Source organism: Neodiprion fabricii, chromosome 2 (assembly GCF_021155785.1).
Source record: "Neodiprion fabricii isolate iyNeoFabr1 chromosome 2, iyNeoFabr1.1, whole genome shotgun sequence".
Classification (NCBI taxonomy): domain Eukaryota; kingdom Metazoa; phylum Arthropoda; class Insecta; order Hymenoptera; family Diprionidae; genus Neodiprion; species Neodiprion fabricii.
Genome location: NC_060240.1, coordinates 2,258,660 through 2,283,173, shown reverse-complemented (window position 1 = coordinate 2,283,173; position 24,514 = coordinate 2,258,660). Strand labels below are relative to the sequence as shown.

Genomic DNA, 24,514 nt, shown 5'->3' with positions numbered 1-24,514 from the left:
GTCGGTTATTTTTGTGCTTCATTCATATTCCGGTTGAAGCGCAAGTCATCGTGTCAGACGAGATAGGAAGACTGGAAAACATATTTTTATCCCTTTTTTCATTTTACAACAAATATACTAGCCTGCTTTTTATATTCTACATTAAGAACCGAACTCCGTCACGTTCGCTTTCTTAAAACCGTCAAGTCTAGGCTCGCTGAAGTCACCAGATGATACCGTGACAGGTTACTTTAAGGAGGGTAGCACGGTCGAATGCCTTTTGTATCCTGTCTGTTCTCTGGGCTCTTTCCCGAATTAGTCAAGCCCAAGTTCGTGGTGTTGGAGATAGAAGTAACCGAACTATTTTCCCCTTATCGCGATATATTTCCCGGAATTTCTTCGTCATCGTTAAAAAATTTTGGTCCCAACTCTGCAGTCTCCTTCCGCCTATCGTAGGATGCGTTCACTCGTAATTTTACTTTCCCATGATTCGCAACGCTGTATACTTCCTGGTATTGAAACCGACGATCAAGAGAAGTAGAGGGGTGGGTGGTAGAAGAGAAGAAAAAGAAACGAAAAAAAGAAAGAAAGAAAGAATGAGGCACGGAAGAAGCTCGCAATGCGCGTAGGCAACAGGTCTTCGTGGCCTGAATACCACGCCGCAGGAGTTGTTAGTGCCTGTGCACAGTGTAAGAATATCGCTGCGGTGTGATACAAATACACTTATATACTCATCTACACGACGCTTCGTAAACACACATGCACAGGGAGAGAGAGAGAGAGAGAGAGAAAGAGAGTGAGAGACATTCAGTAAACAGGTACACGTATACAGTACGCACAACTAACGTAGTAATAGTACCTTAGACACTCGTCTAAAATTGCCTTATTTATTTCATCTTGTGATCAAAATTTCTTATGGAAATAACATGGAAGAAACTTTGTTTTTTTTTGTAAAAGTAATAATGTTTAAAAAAATTTGTAACTGCGAGGCTTTAGTGCTACTAACTTAAAAAAAAAAAAAGTCACATCGTTATACCAGGCAATCGAGACGAATTGCACTTACTCTGAGTAAAAAAAAAAGTCAGTTTTTAAGGGTGTACAGTCCGTTTAAATCGGCAATTATTTGAAGTTGATTTGGAGGGTGGGACGGGAAAAAATCGTCATCACCCTAAATAAAGACCAACCTACCTGGTATCTACGTAAAAAACAGTTCTTTCTAAGTGCTTTCCTATATATGTAGATGGAATTCCACGTGAAATGCACACACACACCTAAGATAATGATAACGCAGTGTGGTCTTCGAGTCTTGCAATCGGGAGTAAATGGACTTATACTACTAGGTGTACTCTGTACAGGGTAAATTGTATGGGGCAGATATGAGCTACACTGTAACAGTGCGGCCGTGCAAGTGTGAGGGTTACATTACATTGCTGCAGGAGTGCTACATGCCAGGCGGTAAGTATAATCGGGGAAGAAGCGTTCGTTCGTTGGTTCGTTTCGTGGTGGGGAAAGGAGTGAGTTATACCTGCCCGCCTCTCTCGGGGGCCTCACCGCAACACCTGGATGACTTCCTGCCCCGTACGGATAGTTCAGTCTTCAAGAAGTCGGATTCTCGATCGGTCGAACTTAGGAAACGCGCTCCTGACATACGTGTATTATAATTCACCCTTACGACAGGCTCGTTTTACTTACCACCATATGCACTTCACTGCTACGGACAAAATGAAGATCCGACCTGTATAGGCAGAGTGCAGGTGACGATAATTCGCGCCCCCTTATCGAGTGTGTTGCTACTTAATTCGAGTTTCGGTTCATCGCTTGTATAGTTGATTGTAATTAAAAAAAAAAACGCTTAAACCTCTGTGCTGTAATAATTAAACGCGATTTATTATAAGGAGAAGAAGTTAAAACTTATTTGAAAGTGAAGTACCGAGTTTTACCGATAAGGGTTGTTACTGTTGGTTTTGTTGCTGTTGTTGTTATTCATATACCAACATCCGCGAGCCAGTGCCCGTTGTCTATTTGTCGGAGGAGGTTTTGTCGAGTCACTTAAGAATTATAAAGATATTACTCGTCTTTCAACGTGGACGTAAACCAAAGCGAAAACTTTTTCAATATTAATATCACCGATGGAGTTCTCTTCGGCAGTGTTTCTATTTGGGTTACTTCTCAGCATAGCAAACTCCGTTCAAAGTAAGTATTACACTCCTCAAGCATCACTCTCATTATCGTTGTTTTTCGTCGTATGATGTTCACGATTCAAATTCATGTCACTCGGTCAAACGTCTTGATTATACCTATATCTATGTACAATAATATCATCTACACGTGTATCGGTCCGCATCTCTGTATATTCAAATCGTCCAAGTCGCAAAGTGGCATGACAAATATCGCATGTACGTACGTACATACATAAGGTGTATACGATGCTCATCCACTCGTCGCGGTTGACCCACTTCAATTTTTGACTCACTTCAGCACGCGTAGATATCGGTACAGACCAAACTCCGACGTCGTAAACGGTTCAATTCGTTGCTCAGTTGACCTTACGTTTGCCGGTTTTGACTGGTTTATTGAAAAAGTGGACCGGAGTCCGTGCTGTCCGATTTAATGCTTCACTGATGCTCGCAATACGAAAGCAACTACTGTTCAGAATTATACCTATATTATATATAACTATTCACAGCTGCGACAGAGAAGAGTTTTACTATATTCATCACCTTTACATCCATCAAATTGTAATCCTATATACCTAAGCTTCTTATATTTCTCATCCTGTACAACTGGTAAAAAAATAGTAATGATAACAAAATTTCATGTCGTTGACGCGAAAATTCTTCTACTTCTTTTTTGCATCATGGTCAGCGATTTTTGTCCTGAAGCATCATATATAACACTAAAATTTTACTCTGTTTCGGAGTGGTAAAGGTTCGCAGTTTATGTGTATCACAGCGTGATGTGCTAAACTTGTTATATGTACATACCTTTAACGTACACCTGCGCAATGCCGCTATGCTGGCACGTTTTATCTTACCCATCTACACGTGGTGTAACATGAACATGGAGTCGAAACATCATCAGATTTAAGTCCAGTCATTCTATCTCGAAAGTAGAGGTATAATAGTAGAAGAAAGGCTTGCACTATAATTGTTCTTGAAGACTTCAAAGAAGAGAATTGTTGCTATTCTTTAACTGAATAATTACAGTACGCAGAAACCGAGGAAAACAGAACCTTCTGTATTTTCGTGAAAACGATTTTAACGTTACGACGGAGTTACAGAGCGCAAATGAAATATGTAATAACTAGGCAGGAATTTATGTGTACCTACCATACATAGCATAGCTACTCGTACAAATTAGAAACTAAACGTTGAACCCTTGTGAATGACTGTAAATACGCGTATCTATACATCACATGATACAAAGTAGTGGGTGCAAATTAAGCTGAGCTGTGGGAATGAGCAGATCGTAATTACGGTGATTGTATTGAGGTGGCGAGGTGTGTATTACATTCAATCCATGAACAAAGGATCCACAACCGTAGCGTTTAATTAGTCAGTTCGCGGTGTCGAATTTCCCACGATTGCTGTGGCACATCCAGACGTTAGACTCGTGCAACGCGTATACGGATAAACAAAGCCAAGGAACTATATCGCGAAATGCAAACTCTATAATGTATGCGCGGAAACCGTGGATATCCGCTTTCCCTCCGTTTTTTCTACTTACTATCTAGTTAGTTGAAATATATATAGTCTATAGCATACCTTGTTATTTTCGTTATGTGCCCCGTGTGCCCCCATAGAGACTCCTAATTATAGGCAAATCAGGGTACAAGTCGTCAATTCTGGGTGCATTCTGATATTAGCTTCCAGTGTTGTAAACAATCTTTTATATCGCGTGCTGCGGAGCTTGTGACTTGCTCTGTCTCTGTCCTAGGGAGTTTTTGGCGCTACCAGCTAATTTCAGAACGCACCCTCTGAGCAACTCCGAGTTCTTTACCGCATGCTAACAAAAGAGTATCGGAGCTACTCAGAGTGGACTTGCACCCGAATTTGCCTATAATTAGAAGTCTCCATGGAACGCATTACGGAAATAACCCGGTACAGAAAATTGAATGATGATTTAAATCTTCTTATGCCATATTGTTTTACTTGCGGAAGCTGGTTAATTTTCACTCTACTTACGATTAATCGTTTCAAACGGCATTGCATTCTATCTTTATTACGATTCAAATCGTGTCGCGACTGCAGCGCGATTCTCAGAAATTACAATCTTGGCCTGAATAATTCGTTGGGGCTCACTTCTCGTCGTCGATTGGCTAAGATTACCGTGATCACTATAACGGAAGATAATGTTCCAGATTAATCCACTTACGTTGCAATTATTTTTTTTTCCTTATTTTTCTTCTTTCAATACAATACGCATGCAATTGTCTCCAGGTTTTTTCTTCAAATTTCAATAAGCGATGCGAAAATTTTCTACCCATGCAATACTCGGGTAAATTGACTATGAAAAAAATCGTCGTGACGTCACATTCACAGATTATTCCGTGAAATATGCGGAAACTGCACGGAGCAGAGTGGAATCTGCATTACGTATAACACCTGCACCGATTACATGATATATGCGGACATGCAGGTGAGCTGCAGCCGCTTTTGCTGCAGATGTAAGAGTATAAGGCGCGTATAATAGAGCGGGACGAGGCGATAGATGCAGGCAGAATTGGTTAGCGGTAAAAGCAATTCCTCTTCTTACATGTATACGTAAAAGTCGAGTCGAGGAGAAGATATAGTTGATCTCTTTTAACATTATACAGAAAATTCTCATAATGGACGCTTTCGAATAGAGGCTTCGCTATCTAGCTCGGTTATTTTCCCAACTTCCTGGTGAGTTTCAGTAAAGTTTCAGGTTTAATGCACGCTTCTTAGTTTGTATTTCGAAACTCCCGATATTGATCGTACAGGAATGTTACACATTAATTCAAACGGCGATTTGTCGATGCTTCCAGTTTGCAACAATCGAAAGTCAACTTCAAAACCTTTCGATAATATTTATAGATCGCGATGAAAGCTGTTGGTATAACGCAGTCAACATTATAATTGCAAATTCTTAACTACATTTGCTGCATTGATTTCTTTCGCGAAATTGGCTCATTGTCAATATTATTATTTGAGGATTTACTGAAAGAGAAATTAGACTCTTACTTTTCCAGATTAATAAGTTTTATTCAAGTATCGGTGACCGCATTTATTTTATAGCGTGAGAATTTGCACTTCACTGCTTAATTTCGCAAATTTCGTTTATTGTCCTACTTGGAAAAAAATTTTTGAATTACGCACTTGTACAATAAATATATTTATTCGAGAAACCTTTCTCTTCTTCTTATAATTTTAGACGATATTGCACAGATATGATACGTGGATCGATGCCTTGAATTCAATCGTTGAGTTCACTCTTTCGTTCATACATATAATCTTGCAAGTTGTAATACACGCTGGTGCCAATGTGAAAGAAATATATGTTTTTAATAAGACGGACCGTTACGTACCTGCTACCTCTAAGACTCCACGATACATGATGCGAGAAAAGGTGTATTATACCTATAAGCATTAGCTACGGTACTAAGATCTTTTTTTCTCGCTTCTTGTTCTTCTTCTTCCTCCTCTTCTTCGGCTAGGATAAAAAAACACCGTCTTTGCTATATATAACTCGTTAAAAAATTTACAGCTCTTTACGCTTGTGCATATATTTCAGGATTCAAAAGTATATCTACAAATTAGAGATCTTCTCGCACCTTCGCCCTGTGATAATCTTACATTATGCGGTAATGAAACTGCCATTTGCCTTTTAAAAAACCGCGACTTTATATTTTTTTCTCGTTTCATTTTATACCCCATTGTTAATTACTTCTATAATGAACCGCTGTTTTTTTACATCTGTTTATATTGGGCTTCGATGATTGAAATTACTTTTTTTCTTTCCTCTATTCTTTATTGGGTGATTGAATAAACGGTGCTTGGTTCGTTTTCGACGCACGTATAAATACGAGAAATAGGAAACAAAAATGAGAAGCAAAAAGAATCGCAGTTTATTTTTAATCATACGTTCAACGACTCGCATGTGCGCCGCAATTAAAATTGTAGCTTCAACGGGTATCCACACCGAAGTCGTCAGTTTCTTATACTTGTGGCTATTATGCGTGATAAACACTGCAGCAATACATACGCTACCGCACATGCATATGAATAGGATTATACGGATGTCAATGCACGTGTGAAACGATCAGGTGCGTCACGCGCGAGTAAATATACCTACCTAAATACATCGTAAGGAGTTTTTGTATCTGCAGAGTTGACGGTTGTTCAGGATATATATGTGAGAGGACTAGAGACTTTTATATAACCCCAGTTGGTAAGTCTTATCTCATTTGCGCTACCCAGTTCGCGAGTAGCTCTGTCTCTGTCATCTAGGGAGTTTTACCGCTACCTGCTAATTTCGGAACGCACCCTTAGTCAGTAGCAACGCACATAATTATTCTGCCATTTCCAAATGTAATCTACTTGGTAAATAATTCTTCTAAAAAACTAAATTATGTCTTATAATTAACACATACAACAATATAGGTATAAACTTGAGCTGTAATGCACGTAATCCGTGATACGAAAACCAAGGGTGAAAATTTGAATGAAATCATCATCGGTGCATTTAACTTCCGCGTCTTTTATTATACGTATATCTAGTCATGAATACATAAACCTATATATGTACAAAGCCGAAGAATTTTAACGAGTATGTATGTATGTTCAGAATTTCGTAAAAGTGTCACGAACTCACAGCGACGGATAAATATGTTGTGACTCATTCGATCGTTTCATTGCGCATGGCCGAGTCGAACAATGCCAGCAGCCATAAGAATTACAGGAACTGTGTGAATATTGTATTAAAGAAAGTTTCTATGCACGTATAATAAATAGTTATGCTTGTGGAAGTCTACAGATTAACGGAAAAATATTGGTCCGTTAATTAACTTCATTATTATGGTCGTCTAGTAAAAAATGTTGGTGGTTTTATTTTTTCTTCTAAGCTTGTACTTTCACCTCTTACATTATTTTTTTCTTCTGCTTCTTCTTTTTTTCACCATTTACCGATCGATTCTTTCGATCGTGCCGTACAATATAACATTGTATACTTGTTATAACTTATACTGTTGTACATAATAAATGTATGAGAGGAAGTTGGGGAAATATCATGATAATAATGATAATAAAATGGTTTATAACTGTAATTGGTACATCGTTACTGCGCAGCTTAAACCGCACCATGATGACGATGACGGCTAATCGGCTATTATAGAAACTTTCTCTTGCTGAAGATGAAATTTTACATTCTATCAGAAAATCGTATTGTTATTAATATAGTTTTGTCTGCTTTATAGTTGTAACGACGGAGTTAAACTTTCGTTCGCATGTAGTTTGTCAATATCGAAATCGTAAAATTCGGTTTCTATTACATTTATTATATTTCAGATACCATAAACGAAAACTTAGTATTCATTTGAATAAATTAATCGCATATAATAATTCAATGATATTAAAATGAATTATTCGAGGTGAGGGATTCATAGTGCAGACAAGCGAATTAGGCAAACAGCTAAGTATATACATATACGATTTCTTCTCGAACGCGTCTGTTACGAAGTTTTCGGCAGTCAGTCCGCAGTCGTTGTTTCGGATGCAAATGAAAACAGAAAGCGACTGCGAAGAAAATTTGTAGAAGGTGTAATGTACTATGTATATACATACAAGGCGTTGAGTAGAAATAAAGCGAAAATGTCGCGCACGATTCGCGGTGCAAGTTGCACAATTCTGAATAAGTGAAACAGTGCGAATAATAGCCGATTGTAATTCTCGGAGAGTACAAGTTTGACATTTTGACTGTTTCGTCGTGGGTGGAATTTACATATGTATATAAGGTGTATCCAGTGCGACACGTATGTTATATACTAGGTATACGTATAATACGCTTTTCGCATTACCGATTACTTCCTGCAGTCGAATTACACCACTGCAGTAAGCAAATCGCCTGTTTCGGAAGCGGGTTTGTAATCCGAAAACCTTCACGTGACGCAATTGTTTGTTACAACTTGTCGCATTTAAATCCGCGATCATTTCCGTCAATTTTTTTTTTTTTACTTCTTTTCCTTACAATCCTGTTTCTTCACCTCCGACGAATAATTGGCCAATTCTTACGACAAGGCGAATGGCTATGTAGATCACCGGTTGCGTTTCGACGATCCTTCCCTTGACGCGAGACTGTAATCGTTTTATCTTTACACTTCGGCATTCTAAATTACTATGTATATTATCTGTTACAACAGGCGTGTGTATGACTTGAATCATTATGCAATTTAAATTTCTATTTAATTGATACACGGTATAATTGTATGTGTGTGTAATATAGGAAACTTTGATAAAGTTTCGAATTCAAGAAAATGGCAACAGTAATAATAATAATCATCATAATAATCTAACAGTAATACATTTAGATGAAAAAACTGCAAGCAGTGAAAAATGTGCACACTTTCCTACACCTGTAATCATAGTACGCAGATCGCCTCGTCCACGCGTTGAAATCACTCGAGCAGCCGAGTCACCGCGCTTCAGTATTGCACTAAAACGCGGTGACATTAATGCTTGGATAAAATATCCACTACGCTGTAATACACTGTTAATAATTTCTGTATGGAACTTCCTATACTGTATTGAAAGTATTATTTGGATACGGAACATTTACTGCATATTCAATTTATAAGTACAATAAATTTACTGCACAATTTATTGAATTCAAATTACTTTTTGTGTTTTTCCTACAAATTTTAGTAAAATCATAGTACATAGTAATTTGCGCTGCTACATCGAATTTCTAAATTTGCAACCTGATTACGTAAATTGACAACTCTTGAAGATGCGTTTTTGCGTTGATTATAATTCATCAATATTATAAGATACATTAATAAGACTGAATGATAACAAGAATTTAACAATTATTTTAATAGGTTCATTCACAATTGTATAGAATTTTATTAACAGTTTTTATTACTTGATTTCAGGAAGTACAGCCGTACCAGAATGTGGATATCCCGGAGCGCCGGCCCACAGTTTCGTCCGATTTGGACTGCCGGGCGAAGAAGATGTTATCGATGAAGCCGAGGCGCCCCTAAATGTCGCTTCTCACTCCCCGGGAACCGTGGCGACGTACTCATGTGAACGGGGATTCGAACTTCTCGGTCCGGCGCGAAGACAGTGTCGAGAAAATGGAACATGGGTACCCGATGGCGTCCCGTTTTGCGGTGAGTTTTATCACAAAGAAAAATAAACTCCAATTTTCGTGGTCCGTATATAAAGAAGAGTTTCAGTTTTTGTAAACCAATTTATAATCATACAAAGAAAAATTGTAGTTAATTTGGGTGCATCGTTACAACAAAGTTTTATATGTTGTTGGAATTACAAAGAAAATGTGATATAAGTAGCGATTATATGTATACTTACTTCAACTATATGTGTATAGTTGTCGATCGTATATTTTCCGGTTATTGCTACCTTAAATCTCATCGTCTTGTTTATTATATGTTTTTTCTTTGAATTGAATAAAGATGTAGCATCAATTTATTGTTGCGCCAATATCACATTATCATAATTGTAGTTACAAGAAAATATTACAGTACGATCTATGAGTAACCACGATCGATATTTCATTACATCTAGCTATATGACAAGACTTATTATTTCGCATCGCGTAGATATCCAGAACTATTAAGCACAACTAGAAATTTGTTTCGGTGCAGGTTTTGTAGATCGAAAATTGTCAAAAGAGATGAATACGTCACGGATGATTCATGTTTAGAAAGTTGTAAATGTATATACTTATAATAATTGACAACATGTATATCATTTCAATGATTCGATTCGATTTCAATGATTCTATATTTCGATGCGTGAATTCTATAGATGTGTAGATCATATTATAGACATATGCAGCGAGCCAAAGAATGTTCGTTTGATAGGTATATTCTATAAACCCTCTGGGTCTTTGCTAATTTCTGTACAGTTTGCGTATACGTTGTGTACGTATCGATAATGCCACTTATTATATCGTTAGTCGAGTTGTGTATCTTGGTGGCTTGTGCCTGCACATCATGCTGCGAGGCCAGTAACAGGTTGGCATGTACTTCGGTTAACGGACGCGGCCTCTTCTCTTATAAGTATGCAGCTCGTATGTATACATCGTGCTACCATACATAAATAAATACACACATCCGTATTATACACCTACCGCCAGTGGTATAACGCCTCGTCTCAGCGGACCGGCATCTCTTAACAACCTACCCACGGCTTCGTCATCATCATCATCATCATCAGCATCCTCGGTCAAGGACACGGGGAAACCACAAAACTAGGTCAACGGGCTTCTCCCTAAATTCTTACGGCCGTGGCGCTGCCTTGTATCCGGGTTATAGGCAAATCAGCGTACAAGTCCGGGTGTCATCAGCCGCGTGCTAACAAAAGAGCATCGGAGATGCGTAGAGTGTACTTATACGTTGATTTGCCTATAATTAGGAGTCCGTCAGCTCATTTTATACTATACATAAATGCCTTGATCTTCCGGCTAACTTGTTTTCGGCCCGAAACAAAATGCGAGTTCAGTTCTATACGAGTTATGTTTCGGATCGAAAACAAGTTAGCCGAAAGATTAAGGCCTTTATGTATTTTACTGTACCTCGAATAGCATGCCATAATACACCGCGTATGAGTTGCACGGACATACCTATATCGTATAATCTATGGGACAGCAAGTTCGAATGCTATTCAAATAGCTGATCCACGTTCGAAAGGGCTCACGCGCTTAATAGGTTACATGTGGTATGTATGTATATCGCATGTACCTATATGTATAATAGTACATAATTGCGGTGAAACGGAATTCACACTTTCCCCAATAATTCTTAACGCACACTGCAGAGCACAGCTACATGTTATAATTGTACGAGATATCTACGATGTACGAATTAACGTTTTTGGGTCACCTCAGGGCTGCATTCTATATATGTCTGTACATTAAACATATATATATATATATATATATATATATATATATATATATATATATATATATATCTATGATAGATATCATCTGGGAAAATGTTAATCTATCTTGAAAATTGAGGTACATACATGCGTAGATTATCACCCATTATACCTTTGCATATGTATAAACTTATATGAACTATCGTGGTTTTTATAAACATTCACGCCTTATTTTCTAACCTTCGTTCTCATTCTTGAAATATTCATTTTTCCTCTTCTTATTCCTCGTATATAATTAACGAAAATAAAATATTTATATATAAATATACATATACGAAAATACAAGAAGCCAAACATTGTACTCGGTAACGATTTCTCCCGTAGGATTTTCACGTATCTCTAACATGCAGTGCATGTACCCATAGATATATGTACACTGTAACCATGTTACCGGTTCGATCGAACGTCGCGCTCTATTAATCGTTTGAATTACTTCAAACGCGCGTTAATTGCCGATAGGATATTAACGGTGTGAATGTATGATGCGTATAATAGCCTTATGCCAGCGGCGCGTTACAACACTTACAAAAAATTTATACCATACTATAATATCTAAATTCTCATAAATACATATGTGTGTTGCGTGTGGCTAAAATGTGTCTGTGTATTTATGTATATGTGTACGTTTACGCATGCCTGTTGTGCAGTGCAAGGGACATGAATGGGAGAACTCGAGCAGTAGTAGTACAACAATAAATATAACGTATTATAGTAGGCTACATGCCATGACGTTTTCTATACAGTCGTGTTCAGGAGGCTTTTGTAGGTAACGGTCTTGACCTGGTGACGTTTTTGCTCGCACAGCCATCAGGCTGCACGTCTAATCGCACACCGTGTCTAATCTCCATCCAACCCACTATCCATAAGCATTTCTGTATCGCCATTATACGCCATTGTAGGTGTATCTATGTGTATTATATATTCACAGTATACACACTATGGGTGCGTTCTGAAATTAATTAACTTCTAGTGCAGTAAACGATCTTTTATCTTTTTTGCTCAGTCGAGTTCAGGAGTAGCTCTGCCTCTATTATCTAGGGAGTTTTTAGCGCTGCCACCTAGTTTCGAAACGCACCTTCTATATTACATAAATTAGCTCCCAATACTGTCAACAATCTTTTATCTCTGCGCTGCCGACTTTGAAACTAGATCTGTCTCAGTCCTAGGGAGTTTTGGAACGCACCCTTAGAACCGAAGTTTTGTGCACCTGTTTTGAGGAGACTGAATCGCTCCATTAATCAAAAATGAAAGCAAAGAAACGATCAATAGAATTAAAGAAAATAATAGCTCGGCGATGTCTGACAATGAGGTGTAGTATATACTGAAATGGAAATACGAGACCTCAAATTCAATTATAAATTGTATCGTTTGCATCTGAAGAATAAGTGTCACGATTGTTTTGCATCATATCGCGGAATGACGCGGGAAGAAAACTGTTAGAAATCTTTGAAGCAGATGGTTGAAAGGCTGTTGTTGTCAGGCTTCGGCTACTCGCACAACACCTGCTTCACCATGTCTCTCGATGCCTTCCTGAGCCCGGAAAATTTCGTTGCCGTGTTGTTTTATCAAGCATTGAGAAAAGTGAAGAAGAGTTATACGTTGTGTGAATTTAATAATAAACAGTGCAAGCTGCACGTGTTCACAGCATGATAGTGCACAAAGTAAAAGATGGACAAAAAGCTAGACAATAAAACAAAAGTACCCAAAGCATGGATATAATGCACATAGTATACGTATACCTGTATATGAGAAACTTGTAAAAAGTGGATCATGGGGGCGCATTGTCCGGTGATTCCGGTCTTTGAATCTAGTCCAGCGACAACTGCTGACTGGCTTATACATTACACACGTTTATATCACGAAGCGACGTAAAGTAGGCATACAAGTAATAATATAAAATTGCCGGAATCGTTATTTCTATTCGGGTCGAAGACTACCTAAATCGCTAAAAATAAATAGAATTCGTATTACCCTACATAGTTTCACATCTCGTAATTTTTTTTTTCTCGTGACCCCGTCATTAAACCGTGCATATTTGCGCAACAGGCTGTCTGCCGATAAATTGTGAATTGATTGTTACAACATCCTTGATCGATGTTACAATTCTGATAAGCATTCCGGGGCGCTTGGGTATAAATTTTTAAATTTAAGAAATAATATATTAACACCATAGTATAGGCATCTATTAACGGTTGATCAACTGAGGCCAGTTCCGTTAATTAAAAACCATATCTTTACGCAACGATTCGAATACCTTTTTAAAAATAGATTGTATCAACCAAATCGAACGGTATAATATATCTACCTGTAGAATAGTAGAAAAAAAAGATTTTTTGTCTTGTTTTTGTTGATATTTCTATAACGTATTTTCACACGTGAATAGCTTCTATATTGAAATATTATACCTTCAAACAGAGTACTAATCTGAAAATCCATGTATGTGTGTGTGTAAAATTACAAGACCGCAAACGAATAATAACAACGATCCTATACCTACGGTATAAAAACGTTCAATTTTCGTAACCGAGAAGCCAATCCATCTTCATCAAATACATCTCTGATGAAATGTCATAACTATAATCGATACTACATCAACCTACCTCCTCTCATATCTATAACTATATAGTATAACACTATTATACATAGGTATATGTATAATTAAATATGCACATGTATGTTTAAATACATATCTAACGTCAATCCGGCTCCACTCGACGTGTATGAATTAATGTCTACACCATCCGCGTCTATCCTTATCATTGTTGATCGTTCGAACCAGCGGCTTAAGGCTTGACAAATGGAGAAGGATAAAATAAGTAGGAAATAACGAAAGGAAGAGAGATAGAATGATGCGAGATCGAGGAGAGAGGAGGAAGATACATGGAAATAGTGATCTCGGACTCCGCTACGCGTTATGGAGTAGAGAGCTGATCCTATCCTCAGGCTCTCTAGCCGACAACCTGTCGCAATTCTTTTTCAACCGCGAATGTCAGGGTCGTCAGGTGTCGTTGATCCTCCACCGACTATTAAAGTCATCGTATTATAACAGATCACAGCTGTAATACAGGTGCCACATATCATATGAATTTTTCTATGATATTATGTAGGTACGTCTATCTGTTATGCGATCTAATTACTTATCACGTTCAGGGTGGGGCTAAAAATGCGGAAAGATTAGAAAATACGATATCAATTCTTCAAAAACTCGGAAATCTCTTTTTGGAAACAATTCAAAATATAGAAAGTTCGAAGTGTAAAAACAACGACACATATATTTGTTTTCTCGCCCATACTATATTTTATTAAGGAATTGAGGATCATCGGTATTTATTTATACAGAAGTAGATATGTACAATACAAAATACAAACAACTTTGAAACCGGATGTAAAATGGTGATTAATCCGTGCCGATTGAGTTATTGTCATCATCGTCATTATTACCATTATTGTTATTATACAGGAATGCTATATATGCTTATAATTGTATATAAACTCGGCAAGCGACACTCTTTATATAGGTACCACTATTCGGTATGCAGGGCGCAATAAATGATCGAATCCATTACTTGAATCTTCTATGCATGCATTATTAATTTATTTATTTATTTATTTATGTACGTACGCACGTACAAAAGAGGTCGAGCATTGATGTCACCTACGACGCGCAAACATGGCGCCCACGCGGTTTAAGCATCCATTATGCGATTGCAACGATTTCCTCGTAACGTTTTTACGTGTGTAATGTTATACGCATACTGTATATTTGTTTATGCATGCATGTATGTAACGTATCTGTACCTGGATCCTTATATACTCGGATCGTTCCACAATTGAAGCGCGTGCTAGATTCTCGCCTGCATGACCGAATACTCATTATACATACATCATATGTATGTTAGTATGATATACCTAAATGTACATCTTCTTTCCCCATTATAAATTCTTCCGTCGCGTCGCCTCTTTTTAGCATAATGCGCGACATCGTTCGAATACAATTTTCTTCCATTACTGCACGTATGTGCATACACATCGTACATTCTGCGAACTTAAAATTATGTGCATTGGCCTGAATCAATTTTTTATCCATGACTCATGGGCCTACGACACGAGCTGTATACGTACAATTCCAAGTTTCAATAAAAACCGTTATGATGTGATAAGTATACCAATGAACTTTGAATTATCGACGGTAATATTTTTAAAAAGAGCATGAAAAATTTTTTTAATTATATTATATTCGTGTAACGTAAAATCGAGCATCAAAAGTAGAAAAAGAAAAAAAAAAAACTAACATTGATTAAAAATTAAAAGGAAAGGCGCGAATCTTGTGATAATATAACTCCATCCGGTTTCTTCAATTTTGTGTGAAACGATGAAGATTCTATTCCTTCTACGAGGATACAAAGTCATTACTTATAACGCAACTTATATTATTACATATCTATAGACCGTCTCTAATCGCATAAAAAATTACGGAGATATAATGTTTGTTCGAATTGAAAAAAAAAAATTGCTTTATCCGTGATTTAATATTATTATTATTATTATTATACATTTGGTTGATCCTTGCGAAAATATTATACTATGTTTATTACAAGACTCGCGTTTGGGTTATAATAATCCAATTAAATTCTTCCACTATCGTGTAATTGCGCAATCGTAACCTATGTATAACTCTACAATACCATACAACAGATAGATGATAAATTTATCCGTCGTATAAAAGACGGGTAAAAAAAAAAATTAAAAATAAAATAAAAATGATACTTAATTGACAAATAGAGTCACGGTGAGCTTATTGTTTAAATAAGAATGTAGGTTTGTGAGCGTGAATAATTCCGCAAGACTGTAGACATACACCTACATATATAGGTAGGTAGATACTTACCTATATTGCAATCGCGTTTGTAATGCTTATAGCTATTATTGCGCTGCAAAGATCCGCATCTATCTTTCGCTGATAGTATTTCATAGCTATGCCTAGAATTGCTGCACGCGCTTAGCGCATCACGATTGCAATTATTATTGTTTCCCTTGTCGATCGTGAGCCGAGATTAATAGCTGTAGGTATATAATCTTTCGCAAGCCTCTTGACGCTGACAAATGGAAAAAGTGGCCCACGCTGCAATCTCGTGAGGACGAGAAATTTCAATAATCGTCGTCCTCGATCGTGAGGTGTTGCAAAATTTTTAACCAATTAACAATCCGCGGACGCTATTCTTATTTCTTTATTATCATAAAAATTCTTTATTTTCTCACTGTCGCTCGTTTAATGATAATTCGTATAACGCATCCCGCAATCGACAAGTTCTTGTACACACAATTTATTTCAACACAGTGAAGAATATTCTCTGCGTCGTGGTTGTGATAATTATCAATAGTACGACAGAGCCGATCAATAACGCGGATCAATTTGAATTTTAATGTTATACATATTATACTAGCCAGGTATAATCATACTCTCAGTTTTCTCCTCTGTTTATACAGTAGAGAAAAGTTGCAGTCTCTAAAACAGTTAATAATTATGATAATAAGCGGTCACAATTACAGGAGGTTAATTAAGCGAGAAAAATTAAGAGCTAGATATAACTTGATATCGCAGAATTTACTGTTTATTCTAAATTAACGCGTCACGAGTTTTCACCACATTGCAGCGGAAGAAAAAAAAAACAAAAAGAAAAATCGAAAACTTGTGTATTATAATTAACATGTACAGCCGTACCGAACAATTGGTTGAGTAATAAAATTAACGAACAGAAACCGCGCTATTGGGCATAATTTAAATTTATAATTAAAAAATTGGTAACAGTTATTATACGTATTTAGCTGTACATAAATATAATTGTTTGCTAATAATGGATAATTCAAGGGAAGAGAGATCCAGAATGAATGACTCGATGTTATAACTATTTGAGTGATATTTCACGCGCGGGTTGCATTCACTCCGAGCTGGCAAATGCACGCACAGATACCCATGTATATTTAATTGTTACAAAAACATATACCGATTTGAATGAAAAAATTCCCACGTTACGGTATCGTCGAACTACCGCAAACCGAGCAACTTCTTTTTCGTTCCCTACTATACCCGCGGTTACTCGGACTTTATAACTTCACCTTTATAGTGCATATATACGTCCAGATTTACCTGTTCAAAGCGGCACCTAGCGCAAGCATTTCTGCAGTTCACCGATCTCTAGGATGGACTATCGTTACCCGACTTCTTTAGTTCAAGTTTCGCGCCCAAAAAATCAGAATTTGGCGCGTTCGAAACCATTCAAATTCGGAATTTCAACCCCGCCCCCTTCCCGAATTGTATCACCACCGTACAAGCATTGCGAAAGAATTAGTTGAGGATGAATACGCCGCATGGTTTGAATAAAAATTTAGGAAAAGAAAAGAAGACCGTTTCAATAACTCTCTAGGAATTTTATTCGCGCCAATTATATATACGAAACGTGAACTGACTCAAGAGAATCGTTGTACTTTGTGAAAACAAAACTAATCGAGTAAATTGGAATAACTGCAAAAACTGATCAATATCAACATCTTACAGTTTGACTTTTCATTCTTAGACAATGCGATCCGTTCATCCCTCATTTCTTCTCCTCTTCTCTCCAACGTCTGAAAATTGTCTGTTATTCTTTCGATATTTCTCAGACAAAAAAATCTTTAATACCGTTCGAGTGGTGAAAATGATTCCAATTTTTCGTTGCAGTGCTGAACGTGGCCGGAGGCAAAGCTCCGATGCAATCGAGCACTACGGATGGTGGAATACCTCAGCGAGCAGTCGACGGAAGTAGCGGCCAAGTCTACACTCCTCAGACCTGCACATTGACGAGACCCGAGTTGTCGCCATGGTGGTACGTGAACCTGTTGGAACCGTACATGGTTCAGCTGGTTCGTCTGGATTTCGGAAAACCATGCTGTGGTAATTGGATGACATGATTTAATTACATGTAACTTGTAGTGACTAAAGCGTGATTACTTCGAAAGTGAGTGAGAAACAGGAGAATGAAGACAAATATGGGAGAGCAAGATGAGAGTAGTAATACAAGGCCAGTTCTGGATACAGATTCCTGTACCGACATCTTACCGACACTCCAAATGTCGGTTCTGCATACAGATATTACAGATTCATCTACCTGCATTGGGAGTGTCGATAAAATGTCGGTACAGAAATCTGTATCCAAAACCGGCCGTGTATTGCTACTAATGAGGAAAAAAGAAAATAAAATGATACTCATGGAAAAAAATAATGGAAAACCATGAGGTAAACGATGTTCCATGGTATTAAGATGCTCCAGTAAGCATCGCCGCGGCTGCGAGTCTACCATGCGGTTGGCCTGAATACTCCATAAATCCTTATCAAATTATCCTGCGTCTGTGTAAAGAATTTCTTCTATAAGTGCAGCTTTCCATTGTTAAAGCAAAACCATAGTAATTCAATGACCAATAGGCTGTGACGACGAGATACATTGAATCGTAAAATTAAATCGCACGATTATTTTTGTGCTTCGATAGTTACGTCTGTAATAGGTGTAGATAATGTATATTGTACCCGTACCTTCTACCTTATTATATGTATACCTGTACCGTGTGCGGTACACGTACACGTGTAACCGTCAGGTGTACTAAGTGTAACGATTATGATGCAGGTTTATAATAGTCTGCATGCGAGATCTTTTAGAAACTCTTGCAGATGAAAGCGAAAGCATTTCAACTTTCGATTGTTGTTAGAAAATCATACTAATCTGATCATCGAATGTAGCTTTCTTGTATGAACCAGACGATGCGTAGATGCAATCTATCATTATCTTCTTAGATCCAATCAAAAAGCTTCACGGCGCTGCAAAGTGTTTTTCTCCGAGGATACCTTGAGAAGTTTGCATTAATGTTACACCTTAGTTGGGAATTTGTGACTCTATTTGATTATCGGAAAACTGATTGGTTCTCTTTTAATTTCATTGGTTGTTTTTCATTTCCGTTTTTCTTATCTACCCGGGATGATTTCGCCTGTTAGGAATTCCTTATAAGAAAGTACGGTTAGCGATATAGCGGGACTCAGCTAGTAGCCAAGAGGAGGAAAAAAAATCTCTTGGCTCGATTTGCACCGTTGCGTTGCTGATGGTCGAGTAGTGAGCCACTGTACAAGTTTTACGCACTTACAATGCCAATGTGATTACATATAATCGGCGATACGATTCTCATGCACGCAAACCTCAATTTCCTACGTTCCGAACTTCGGCTATTGCCCTGCATCGGAGACGTTCGAAATTTGAATTTGAATATTAACTGTAACTAGCAGGAAGAGCTTTTGTCTAATTTCTCGTCTACCGTGCATCCTATATCTATAATCGACACTATTGGAAAATGTCATTGTGACGTCAGAGCCCGGTCATCGGCGCCATTTTATTACCGCATAACCCAAGTTTTTAATTTTATCACCGAGGCAAATCGTAATTCTTGGGGTTTCAAATTATTCGTGTTACATAAATTAATGAAACGTAATCAATAATATGCCTATTCTACCATCGACACGCGAAAAAATAAGGTCAACGTTCAGCTGTCAGCCTGGTTGCATTGGTTTGATTTTTTTCACCAGATTACGCATTACAAATTGACAATCCCAATAATAGTGCTTACTCAAGGCGATGCAGATATTCTAGAAAATGGGGGCAAATGAAAGTCAAGTGCAATGGCCTGCAGTGCCTCGAGGGAGGATAATTTGCAAATTCAGAACTAGGAATTACCGTATAAAATTACAGAAACAAACCAAGTCGGTATATACACAAGTCTGGAACCGTCCCAGAGTCACAGTCGAAGTGGTTACTGGGTCAAGAAGAGACTCGGTTCTCTAGGCGACGATATTATCTGCCCACAAAGTCGAACTGGTCCGTATAATCATTAGCAAACCTGCAAGTGAAAGCCCCATGGATCTTTTAACACTCGCTTCTACACTTTATAACGAAAAAATATATATAGCGATAAAACGGAACCGCGACGTGACGCTCGGATTTTCACCAGTGAGATAAGAAATAGCGGAAGTAGCCACCTAGCGGTGAAAAATATGCCACACTTAACAAGGGTCGTATTTAGTTATAAAAGTAGTTTTTCATCCTCTTTTTTCATCTGCGTAAACTTAACGTCACGAGATTGGAAGAATCACAGCTTGCACAAAGTGTTCCGTGCCTCGGTTTAAGTATAATTATCCTAAAACGATCAGCTGATTAATCTTGTTTCCGCCATGTTTCACGCAGTCATGCAAAGACGACGGTACCAAATGAGATTTTATTCACTAATCAGGCTACCTAAACCGTAACATAATTGATTAATAATTCGCTCCACGGCTGATAAATTTCATGCGGGTATATCAAAGTGCGATATCCTGTAGTCGTATTGTATCTTTATAAGAAACTTAAAGACAGGGTATCGTAAATATTTTTTATACGGATAACAAGAGACAAGTAGTTCGCGGCTAATGACGTTCACTATGTGTTATTATCACTGCCATTATGTTTGTTTAACTTGCTAATTAAGCTGTGTAACGAGCAACTAACAAGACGTACACGCGAAACGTCGCATGGACCTGCATTCTTGCTTGTGCAGCGTACCCTGGTTTTATATCATAGCGTGGGAATTAGCCAACTGCTTTAACGATCGGCATAAATTAACTTTTTGACACTGTTCTTGGTTTCACTTGCAGGCGATCCAGTTTTCACTAACTTTAATGAATACGGAAAAATAAGACAAGTTGAATTAAAACCGTAATTGAAGAAAAATGTCATCAGAATTTAAATGCTGATTACGATGATCGCTGTAATATATTTTGTCCCGAATTTTTCCCAATTTATCGTCTCTAAACAACTTTTATGTTTTGTATTTGAATAGGAATTACGGCGTGAAAAGTATTATAATGGTATACCGTGTTATTATTCTAAAATTATTATTACAATATAATGCATGCATACTGTACATATAGGCATAGGTATGTATTACACGTTGAGGTAGAATGTATAATGTGCCTGTAAATGAAACAGGGAAGTAGGCGCGTACTTTAAATTTATCTACATGTCGTATGCAAATTATCCACGGATGATAAAAAGAGAGCTGAATTCTTCGCTTTACTCCAAATGCGTTTAGTAAATGAGAGAAGGCTTAATAAAAACGACAGAAGAAAATAAAATGGTGAATAAAATTTTTTTAAAAGCGACTATTTCGAGGAAGCGGAATTATTGACCTACACACTTCAGAGCTACTATAGAATCCACAGGCATAAATAAAACGCCTGGTAGAATGAGAATGTTATTAAGGCTACACGCGAGACACGAACTTGAGAGAATTTAAAATTAATTTCCCCTTTGTGCTTGTTCAACGTCGCGTTTTCACGGAATGTTTTGAGAACATTATATGAGACATAAACTGCAGAACAAATAGTTTCTCAATCTCTGTTATAGTAATTATTGAGTAATACTGAGGAGTTGATCACCCATAAATTTGATGTACACCTGATTTCGAGATTACAAAAATTTCAGCGATTTCAAAAGATTTCATAGGATTGAACTCTATTTTACAATTTCAGGAGAGGGATTGCCAGGCACTATCGTTGTTCGCGTAGGTAACAACAGGCCTGATCTTGGAACAAACCCAATTTGCAATCGGTTTACCGGTCAGTTGGAAGAAGGGCAGCCTCTCTTTCTGCCATGCAATCCTCCGATGCCAGGAGCCTTTGTATCGGTCCATTTAGAAACTGCTTCGACAAGTCCGGTGCCTGTGCAGTTGTCACTGTGCGAAGCTTTCGTTTACACTGATCAGGTGAGCAAGAGCGTGTCAAAGTTGTGCCCAGAATTCTATTCAGCGATTTTTGTTCTCCGTTTAACTTATGGATTCAGAATCAAAGAGTTGTGCATTGTGGTTATAACACTATGCTTTTATTCCAGGCATTGCCCATCGAAAGGTGTCCACAATTCAGGGACCAACCGCCAGGTTCCACCGCAACTTACAATGGCAAATGCTACATCTTCTACAACAGACAACCAATGACGTTCAGGGATGCTCTAGGATTCTGTAGAGCGCGAGGAGGAACTCTGGTCGATGAAAGTAACCCAGCACTGCAGGGATTCATTTCGTGGGAACTGTGGAGGAGACATAGGTATGTTATCCCTTTCAAATATCTCAAAGATCTCGACATTAGCCAGCATCGAAACGTTTTGACTGTCATCATAGTTTGTAGATTTAGGCCAGTGAAGCATGATCGCCATTGACTTTAAGTAGAGTGAAAGCGAGGAAAATAGAGAAACTCTGTCTAATTACTCACTGACTTAGTTCTAAGAAACGTTAGATCCAGCTTGTGATCTTTCAGTTGTTGAGTAGCTTTCATGGTTGGAAATTAATCAAGCATCTAACGTTACAGGAGTGACACATCGAGCCAGTATTGGATGGGAGCAGTGCGAGATCCGAAAAATAGAACTACCTGGCGATGGACCGGAAGTGGAGAAGAAGTTTCAGTTTCTTTTTGGAGTCTACCTCAGGGCACTGACGAAGATTGCGCTCGATACGACGGCACTCGAGGATGGCTTTGGTCAGACACCTCGTGTACAGCTCATCTGAATTATATCTGCCAACATCGTTAGTACAAAATACGTCCAAATTTAATCCTTAAATGATTGAAAATCTTTGTTACGCTCGTCGCCTTCGTTACAGAGCCTCGTGCATGTGGTCGTCCTGAACAGCCGCCTAATTCTACGATGATTGCTAGCACTTTCGAGTCAAGTTCGAGAGGAAATTACGAAGTTGGAGCAACCGTAGAATACAGTTGCAACGGTGGCAGTCTGCTCATTGGACATTCGACTAGAACCTGCCTCGATACTGGATTCTACAACGAATTTCCACCCATCTGCAAAAGTAAGTCTTTATTACTGGGATATTTATACTATTGAGCCAGAAATTAAGTATATCCGTCACTAATTCTCATTCACTTTACGTTTAGACATCGAATGTGGGTATCCTGCAAGCATCAGACATGGAGAATATACTCTGATCAATAACACAGTAAGCTACCTCAGCCAAGTCCTGTATTCTTGCGAAGATGGTTACGAAATGACTGGTGAGAACTAAAACTACCGTACAACCATGCGGCAAAACATGGATCATAACATTCTCTAACATGTCATTTGAAATTCAAATTACAGGAAGAGCCAGGCTGACCTGTGACGTTGATGAGAGATGGAATGGCCCTCCACCCCGCTGTGAACCAGTTCGATGTGACTTGCCATCGGTTATTGCACACGGTCGTTACGAAGTAGCGGTAGACAGCGATACGGAGATTGGTAGAAATAAGAATAATCAAACACTGTTAGCTGGAAGTATTGTGACTTACACGTGTGAAAAAGGCTATCGGCTCGTTGGCTCTAGACAGATATTGTGTCGGGAGACAGGGCTTTATGATCGCGTCGCGCCGACTTGCGTAGGTGAGGGAATGCACGAGAACTCTAATAAAATTAAACCTGGTTGCTAAGATTAAGCCGGTAGTTGAAACAGAATCATTTGCATAGATTCCATTTTCAGTATGTCGAAATTTATGCATAAATTTTACACGGATTTCAATTCTCCATTGCAGAAGAACCTCGTACAACGGTTCCACTTCCACCCCATATAACGAGTCGGCCTATCAGCACGCGCGCTCGACCGGTAGTTCCGACACGCACACGATCTACTACAACGGTTTCATCCACAAGCAGTATTGGCACGTCTCCAATACCCCCGATACAGGGTACCAGCGATGTGGAGCTACCTGCAACCGTTAAGGAAACGATCCCTCGAAAGCCATCAATATTGTTGAAAACTCCTGCGCCGACTACGATCACTGACGACAGCCGTGATCATCCTCAGGATAATGAAATCGCCGGAAGTGGAGTTGACAATGTTCAAGCTGGTTTTGGAGCCGGCGTTCCTGAGCCCTCGGGTCCGTTTAGAGTGGAAAATGGGGATCAATCCTCGAACACTCACCAGGCCAAACTGAACCTCGGCGCTGTTATAGCGCTCGGTGTTTTTGGAGGGTTCGTTTTCCTTGCCGCTGTGATTACCACCGTAGTGATTTTGATACGCAGGTAAGAAGAGACCTGATTACTAATTTATTAATTTCAATCGTCTAAATTTTTTCTTCACTTTGTTTAAGTAGACTGAAAAGAGCATTGTTGAAAAAACGAAGCGTACCTAGTTGTCTCAATAAGCTTCTTTGGAATATTTGCAATGGACATACATATCGTCTCTTGATAAACAACCATCTTTCAATGTTTTGTGTTAATCTTCTTTTTTATCTGCGAGCTTATATGTATTCGTTTACTTTCCATCTGTATGTGCGTACATTAAACCGCTTACTCTTTACTTAA

The 24,514-nt window shown here is 38.3% G+C and overlaps 1 protein-coding gene across 2 annotated transcripts in view; it reads left to right on the top strand.

Annotated features, from left to right (window-relative positions):
* The first annotated feature begins 1,552 nt into the window (after positions 1-1,552).
* The window catches only part of LOC124176068 (sushi, von Willebrand factor type A, EGF and pentraxin domain-containing protein 1), a 26,108-nt gene continuing 3,146 nt past the window's right edge, over positions 1,553-24,514 (top strand). The window contains exons 1-10 of one of the 2 annotated variants that reach the window (XR_006869294.1): positions 1,553-2,172; positions 9,089-9,328; positions 17,842-18,054; positions 21,706-21,938; positions 22,064-22,275; positions 22,537-22,751; positions 22,827-23,027; positions 23,113-23,229; positions 23,315-23,593; positions 23,743-24,232. Coding sequence is in view for 1 of the 2 variants with exons in the window: in XM_046556888.1 (XP_046412844.1) it covers positions 2,109-2,172; positions 9,089-9,328; positions 17,842-18,054; positions 21,706-21,938; positions 22,064-22,275; positions 22,537-22,751; positions 22,827-23,027; positions 23,113-23,229; positions 23,315-23,593; positions 23,743-24,232 (2,264 nt within the window). In the remaining variant the exon portion in view is untranslated. The remainder of the gene's footprint in view (positions 2,173-9,088; positions 9,329-17,841; positions 18,055-21,705; positions 21,939-22,063; positions 22,276-22,536; positions 22,752-22,826; positions 23,028-23,112; positions 23,230-23,314; positions 23,594-23,742; positions 24,233-24,514) is intronic. The other variant, XM_046556888.1, reaches the window with a different exon arrangement.